Source organism: Myxocyprinus asiaticus, chromosome 11, assembly GCF_019703515.2.
Source record: "Myxocyprinus asiaticus isolate MX2 ecotype Aquarium Trade chromosome 11, UBuf_Myxa_2, whole genome shotgun sequence".
Classification (NCBI taxonomy): Eukaryota; Metazoa; Chordata; class Actinopteri; order Cypriniformes; family Catostomidae; genus Myxocyprinus; species Myxocyprinus asiaticus.
In genome coordinates this window covers 38,285,890-38,294,278 of record NC_059354.1, presented here as the reverse complement: position 1 = coordinate 38,294,278, position 8,389 = coordinate 38,285,890, and the positions used below count along the sequence as shown (strand labels likewise).

The following is an 8,389-nucleotide window of genomic DNA, read 5'->3' as shown; positions in this document are numbered from 1 at the left end:
GGGAAAGAGACAGATAGATGTGTTTACATGCACAATCTGACATCAATTACTGCTTAATAGCCCAACAATGTGCTAAATCAATGCAAAATGTTCCAGATTCAATACAAGTTAAGCTCAATTGAAAGCATTTGTTGCATAATATTGATAACCACTAAAAAAAAAAAAAAAAAAGAGAGACATCCCTTTTTTATAAAAAAACAACACAAATCGTGGTTACAGTATGGCACTTTCAATGGAAGTTAAAGGGGCCAGTCCAAAAAATGTTAATGGAATATTCCAACTTCAGTACAAGTTGAGCTCAATCGACAGCATTTGTGGCACAATGTTGATTACCACAAAACATAATTTTGACTCGTCCCTCGATTTCTTTCAAATAAAAAGCAAAGCAAAAATTGAGGATACAGTGAGGTACTTACAACAGAAGTAAATGTGGCCAAGTATTGGAGGATTTAAAGATAGAAATGTGAAGCTTATAATTTTATAAAAGCACTTACATTAATTCCTTTGTTAAAACTCATATTTTTTTTAGCTTTAAAGTTGTTGAAATCATCATTTTTATGGTCGTACAAGGGTTCACGGCGTTATGTCACAATGGCAACAAAGTTGTAAAATTGCATTTAACTTTTCACAGAAAAGGTTAGTAAGCTATTTTATGACACTAAAATCATGTTAACACGCATATTCTTTACATCTTGTGGCTATACTTCTGATACAGCGAGTATAACATTTCCACGTGTTGGCCCCATTCACTTCCATTGTAAGTGTCTCACCATAATCCAGATTTTTGAATATGTTTTTTAAGAAAAGAAGGGACGAGTCAAAATACATTTTTGTGGTAATCAACATTATGTCACAAATGTTGCTGACTAAGCGGAACATTTTTACCTCTCCGCTTCCGATGGCCACGATCGCGGTCTTCCGTGCTTGGGCGCTGCCCACGTGGAGACAGCATTCATGGATGAGTCATGTTCTCACTGCGAGAGTGTGACCATGGCAACGTTGCGGTCACAGTTTTTCCTTCGTTAGAGGGAAAGACCACCCCAGCGGCTCCCCGCCTCGGTCCTTCTACCTACGGGTTTGTGGCCGCATCGATTAGCACTGGGGCGATTTGGGGACCCCAATGGGAGCCACTCCGCCGGGTAACTCCCCATGGACCTCCCATTCCCCAGTACGACCCAGGATTGATGCAGGAGCTGCGCTCGGCGACCGACCTCACTCTCCGGGCGACAAAGGTCACGCCGTGGACTCTCGGGCAGGCGATGTCCACCCTGGTGGTCCAGGAGCGCCACCTATGGCTCAACTTGGTCGAGATGTGGGAAGCTGACAAGGTATGGTTCCTTGACGCCCCCGTCTCCCAGGTCAGCCTGTTCGGTGACACCATCGAGGACTACGCCCAGCAGTTCTTGGCAGTGAAACAGCAGATGGAGGCTATTCAGCACATCCTGCATCGGCGCGGTTCAAGACCTCGCACCTTGTCTGCTCGTCGCCAAGGGCATCCTCCTGCTGCAACAACACCGGCTCCGCCGCAGCCTGCAGCCCGGCCCCGACGTGGAGCCACCCACAGGAAGCAGACGCCACCCATCTCACGGCCGGCCACCAAGAACCCGAGGAAGGCTTCGAAACACCCCTGAGACGGGCGACCTAGACACGTGGAGACCTGCTGCAGGCCTAGAGATGGTAAGCAAACCACTCCATCCCCCGGTGGAGGGACGGGAGGATAATCCTTTGCCTTTTCTTAGATTTGCCGCATGCCTGGGTCACATATCTGGTGCTCATGGCCATTGTTATCACGACCACCGGCCACCGTTCCTTTATGGCAGGTATGGCGCTCCAGGGGCGGCCCCTGCGCGCCCAGCTGTGGCACAAACACGCCCATGCCAGGCCGGTTCTGACGGACTGCGGGGACGATTTTCCTCCTCCGCCCTCCCTGACCGGCCCTATGGTGGGTATCCGGAGCCAGGTAAGTGCTTCGATGTTCCCAGACTCAGTACGGCCACGAAGTCGGGGCTCCAGCCCCCTCGATGTGGCGCCTTAGGCTCCGCCCGCCGGTACGTCCGACGCGATTGTCCCCTTGGTCCCCCTCGCTCAGAGCTTGGGGGTGTGGCTCGCACTCCCCAACCCGTCGCAGTGGTTGATCAGGACCGTTCGACTCGGCTACGCGATTCAATTCACCAGGCACCCACCCAGGTTCAACGGCATCCGCCATTTGTTGAAGGGCGAGAACGCCGCTACCCTGCGTGCGGAGATGGCTACTCTTCTGCGGAAGGGTGCGATAGAGCCTGTTCCTCCGGCTGAGATGAAGAAAGGGTTTTACAGCCCCTACTTCATCGTACTGAAGAAAGGCGGTGGGTTGCGGTCAATCTTGGACCTGCGAGTACTGAACCGGGCTTTTCACAGACTCTCATTCAAGATGCTGATGCAAAAACGCATTCTAGCGAGCATCTAGCATCAAGTTCGCGGCGGTAGACCTGAAGGATGCGTACTTCCATGTCTCGGTTTTACCTCGACATAGACCCTTCCTCCGGTTTGCTTTCGAGGGCCGGGCGTACCAGTACAAGGTCCTCCACTTTGGCCTGTTCTTGTCCCCTCACATCTTCATGAAGGTCGCAGAGGCAGCCCTTGCCCCGCTAAGGGAAGTGGGTGTCTGCATTCTCAACTATCTCGACGACTGGCTGATCCTAGCTCACTCTCAGGATGTTTTATGCGCACAGGGACCTGGTACTCACGCACCTCAGCCGGGTGGGGCTTCGGGTCAACTGGGAAAAGAGCAAGCTCTCCCTGGTTCACACATAAAACACATAACTGGTAATCAGATCCTCACAGCCACCACCATTGTGTCCTTGAGCAAGGCACTTAACTCCAGGTTGCTCCAGGGGGATTGTCCCTGTAATAAATGCACTATAAGTCGCTTTGGATAAAAGCGTCTGCCAAATGCATAAATGTAAATGTATATAGCCACCATTTCGGCACATCATGATGCAGCAGATGGTAAGTATTTGGGGAAGCACGACTTGATCCTGAGAGGCGTTAGGAGGTTGAATCCCTCCAGACCGTGCCTCATGGGACCTCTCTGCAATCCTTCGGGGTCTACAGGAAGCTCCCCTAGAGTCAGTTGAGCTTAAGCAGTAGACACTTATGGCCCCCAGCTGGTAAACAAAATTCCACTCTTTTTGGGGAGAAAAAAAATAAAATAAAAATAAATAAGAGGAAAAGAGGCCACGGCTGGGCTAGCCTGTCCCTATTTGTTGGGCAAGTCGACTTGTTCCCAAAGGACCGTTCGATGCTCATAAGAGCATTGGGGGATGTTATGTGATGGCCTGGTGCGCTGGCTACGAGGTGCACAGCGGTCTGCCCTTCTCACACTGCCAGTCCACGTAACACAGTTCAGCTTATTGTGGCGTTTCGTATAGGGACCCCTAGTGTCACTACATCAACACAACGTCTAGTGAGTGACAGATAGGGAATATCCTGGTTACTTTCGTAACCTCCGTTCCCTGATGGAGGGAACGAGACGTTCTGTCTCTCTTGCCACAATCCTGAACCACCTGCTGAAATGGCGGGACCTTGTCTCGGCTCTTCAGCACAAAACCTGAATGAGTGGTTGTGAGCCAGCTCCTTTTATACCCATATGTCCGGGGGAGTGGAAGGCAAATTCCACTCGCCAATTCCCATTGGCCTTTTTTTAAAATCAGAGGTGTTTAGGGCTCCCAAGAGTGACCCCTAGTGTCACTACGTCGACACAACATCTCATTCCCTCCATCAGGGAACCGAGGTTACGAAAGTAACCAGGATGTTTTTTCATCAGCCTGAGTAACACTCCAAGCCAAGCCAAAATCTTGATGAAAGACAGTTCAATAAAAACAAAATTCATTAATAAAAAACATTTTTAATAAGGTGCTAAAAATCTTTGACACAAATTTGCACAAGAATGGGGCCACGTATACCAATTACGATTAATATTCTAATGACAGAACAGAGCACAAGCACCGACTGCCACACTGTACACACATCACAGTAGAGAGGAGGACAGAACAAAGGTCACTGTTAATTAAGGCAACATCAACGACAAATAAGAGAGAGAAGACTTCTGTACAGGGACAGGAGAAGTGATTCACATGCAGGCTTTTCCCCAGATCAGAACAGAACCAGGTTTCCAAAGTTCTATGATGCAAAGCTGTGGAAATACAGGGCTGAAATGAATTAGTGTCCATAAAATGTATTTTCTTTCTATCATGGATAACAATAAATAACTTTTGGCCTGATCCTAGATGATCATCCACACTAAATCCAACACCAGATATCCATTTGTCGCAAGCCACAAATTACACATTTAATCTTCCCCGGCTGAGTTGCATGCAGATAATATGGTGAAATAGACCAGATTCAGATGGGGTTCATTTTTAAGGGCTCATGGTGATGCTGGGAGAGACAGAAGACCACCAGCATATGGAAACTAGTAATATTACCTCCTAATAATAATAAAGAATAAACTGGGTTCAAGGTCAGGCTGCATTTTAAAATTAAAAGGAAGTGCTGCACTTTTTGTTGCATGAGGTTATGCCATAAATCACAAAAAGCTACATTACATGGAAATTATTGCTGGCGAATAGTGTTTAACTGTTCCAGCAGCCCATAATGCCATGTTTAAAACGCTCTTCTGTAATAGTATTCACGCATAAAAAAACGTTAACAATCCCTTAGTGTCATTATTAGTGTATCAATCCCTAAAATGTGCTAATGTAAGATATGTCAATAAATTACATTTATATCCCCTTAAAACATGTTTGATTGCATAAAATATTTTCTTTGCTAGAAAAAAAAAACAAAAAAAAAAACAAAACAAAAAAAAAAACAGCTTAAACCAGCCCAAGATGGTTTGCTGGTCTTTGGCCAACCAGATAAATCAGCTGAGCACCAGCAGCGAGACCAGCTAAGACCAACAAACCATCTTAGGCTGGTTTAAGGTGTTCCAGCCTCAGCTTGCTTGCTGGTCTTAGCTGATCTCACAGCTGGTGCTCAGCTGGTTAAACTGGTTGGCCAGCTGTTCTTCCAGCTTGACCTGCTGAAAAGCATCCAAAATCCCTCTAAAACCAGCAAAGACCAGCTAAGACCAGGAAACCATTTTAGGTCAGTTTAAGATGCTTTTCTTTTTGCAGGATTTACATCTGTAAATGGTAAAAGTGCAGAAACGCTTGTGTAACAGACACCCAATTTGTGCATGCTACAGCTACAGTATAAGCAGAACCGTAAAGTCACAAGAATGTGACAAACACAAACCGCTACCTTAACATTTGTGAATATGACAGATCTCACATCAGCTAACCTAAGATCTCAAAGAAGCCTTGAGGTAACCTGCCATGCAATCAGACCAAGCATAAAAGTCTAAGGACTGGTCCAATCACTGCAATCTATACTATTTTATACTCACTAGCCTATTAGCTAAATACCACAGGATGAAGAGCGCAAAAGGGTGAATTAACCTTTGCATAATATGGGTTGATAAGGAAAACAAGAAGATTGAAGGATACTCAGCGTATGCCACTTATTGACATCCCTATCATCCAACAGGCTATTCACAAGCAACACCACAGCACTAAAAGTATCCGTTGTGGTAAGGCCGAAGTTGCTTGCGGCAGGCGACTAATTCAGCTTGTCTATAATTATCCAATATGCTCATATTAGATGTCGTGAGAGCAATAGAGGAATCATCACCAGAGGGCACTACCAAATCCATGAGTATATCAACATTTGCCAGTATATGCGAGTAATTAAATGTCCCTCACAATTTGACAGCACGTAAACACAATGATCTCTGACCATTTAAAAAAAGGTAAAAACTTAGACAAAAAAATAAATAAAAATAAAAATGCATTTTATGAATTAAATATATATAAAAGGGATCCAATCAGAAGGCAAAATGTCAAGTACAAAGGTAAATATCTACATGTCTATACTTTAGTCAGGTCTCAGTTCCCACTGTTAGTTATGAAGTTAACACAATGCACAATATCACCACTGCCGGTCAAAAAAAAAAAAAAAAAAAAGAATTCACAATTCTACATCATATACAGTACTGTGCAAAAGTTTTAGGCACTTGTGAAAAAAGTGAGGATTTCTTAAAAAAATAATGACAATTAGTTTTCATTAATCAATTAGCGTCATACAAAGTCCAGTAAACAGAAAAAGAGCTAAATCAATATTCGGTGTGACCACTTTTGCCTTCAAAACAGCACCAATTCTCCTAGGGACACCTGGACACAGTTTTTCTTGGTTGTTGGCAGATAGGATGTTGAATTCGCCATAGTTCTTTTATTTATTTCAATTATTTCTGTCTCTTCGTGTAATCCCAGACTGACCCGGTGTTCAGTGGGGGCTCTGTGATGGCCATGCCATCTGTTGCAGGGCTCCCTGTTCTTCTATTCTATTCTATTTGCAAAAGGAATGTTTGGGAGTATAAAATATATTTTTCCTATTGACACACTACAGCTAAAGATATAAATAACCATCTTAAGACAAATGTTTTTGTGAAAAATCTTATGTGCCTGAGACTTTTGCACAGTACTAATATAAAAAACACACACATACACAAAAGTGAGCAACATTTTGAGGGTCCTCTCTGTACTCTTTTTGTAATAGAGTTAGCAAAAAGATTTCAGTCTTTCTTTCTGTTTAAAAAGCTCACTCTGTGTGCTCAGACAGACACAAAGACATCCAAATAGAGTCGGTCATATGATTCCCTGAAGAGGAGGAGGAGGAGGAGACTGAAGACGCAGGAACCTGTCAGACACCAGTTCAACCAGGACAGCTCTGAAAAACAAAAAAACAGCAGGGTTGACTGAGGTTACTGATACATTTTGCTTTTTTATTTTTTGGTTACATTACAGATTGCGCTAGAATCCTGAATGCCTGACTTTATTAAATGCATTTGATCATGTTCTAGAGGTATCAAAGATGGCAACGTCCAAAACACTGGCAAGTCTTTTCACAATTGACACAACACTATTTAAAATGTACACTACAGAACTTTAGGCTCTCTATCATCATCTGAGCAAGTAAGTAGCATATCTGCCGCCGGACCTAAATTTCTTTGTTTATGGACATGATGTAAACACAGAAGGACGAATGACGGAAGCCTGAAATTTCTCGCCAAATTGAACCCAACAGCTGTAAATGTTAAATCATTATTGAAAACTTACTGAAGTGAATCGGTGTAAAGCAGGAACTCAGGGTCAAAATTATTTTTTGTGGTGATCAACATTACGCCAAAAATGCTGTTGATTGAGCTTAACTTGCACTGGACAAGGAACATTCCTTTAAATGTAGTAGTTACTCCCAAATCTTTGTTGTGTCTACATGTCCATCATGTTTTTACAAGTATCACAGAAAGGACAGCCCCATTTCCCTCTGACTGAACCATAAATATGTTCATACATCATAAAAATGGTAACAAATGGTCCTTAAAACATTTAAAGAGCGCACCCAAAAAATAAATAAATAAAAAAACAATAATTGTTTCCTTCGCTCCCTCTATTTCTTTTATTGGGCATCAATACTAGGCAAATTCTAAACTCTGAGGGATTTTATACTAAGGTTGAAGGTAAGATTATCAATATAATATTTTAACATGCACTACTTGTGAAAATTTCTTTTAAAAGAGGACACTGACAACAGCATGCAAAAACTAATTTAGTGCTTGACACAGACAGCAGCAATTCAATGTATAAAAGCTTCATACCAGTAGCTGCTGTGGCCCTGATAGAGCACCAGGTTGAATATAACATAAACCAGGTCAAACAACACAGACCTTTGGAGACATAGGAAAGTGTGCAACTTAACTTAATAGACAAGTGGATTTTTGAGGTGGCCCGTATCCAGATAACAGGTTGATCAATTGCCCCTCAAGTAAGTGCAACAATCGATGTCAGACGGTGAAAGGCATGCTAGGTCAGCTGCTGTGCCCATTTGGGTTAAATTATATGATTTAGCCTTGCAGCACAGTCAACACAAGCAGGTATGCCAGAGGACGGGAGGTCAAATGAGGAAAGGGGAAGCAGAGAATATCTCCAAAAGCCCCTTCGTTAATCAGGTTTACTAGCACTTCAACAGTGCTGTTGTATAGCTGCAGGTTAACAGAGTTGTGTTTATCTGGCCATTATGTCTGCACCACATGCCTGCCCCAGCCTCATCAATTTAAAATGGAGAGTACCACCGTCAGCAGGCAGGACATCTGCAGCAAATGTTAATGAAGAAAGCAGTTTGGCAATGCTTATGCACAGGTAATCCAATCAGACGTTCCCAAAATCCTAGGCTATGTTTTCACAACCACTATGTTTACATGTGCAGTTATAATTGAGCTACAGTAGGTTTTGTCTGTCTGTCCAAGTATCCA

General features: G+C 43.7%; 1 protein-coding gene across 1 annotated transcript in view; it reads right to left on the bottom strand.

Annotated features, from left to right (window-relative positions):
• Window positions 1–3,898: 3,898 nt before the first annotated feature.
• Window positions 3,899–8,389, bottom strand: part of LOC127448504 (solute carrier family 49 member 4-like) — a 60,045-nt gene continuing 55,554 nt past the window's right edge. The window contains exon 9 of the mRNA XM_051711104.1: window positions 3,899–6,807. Coding sequence (XP_051567064.1) covers window positions 6,692–6,807 — 116 coding nt within the window. The 3' untranslated portion in view covers window positions 3,899–6,691. The remainder of the gene's footprint in view (window positions 6,808–8,389) is intronic.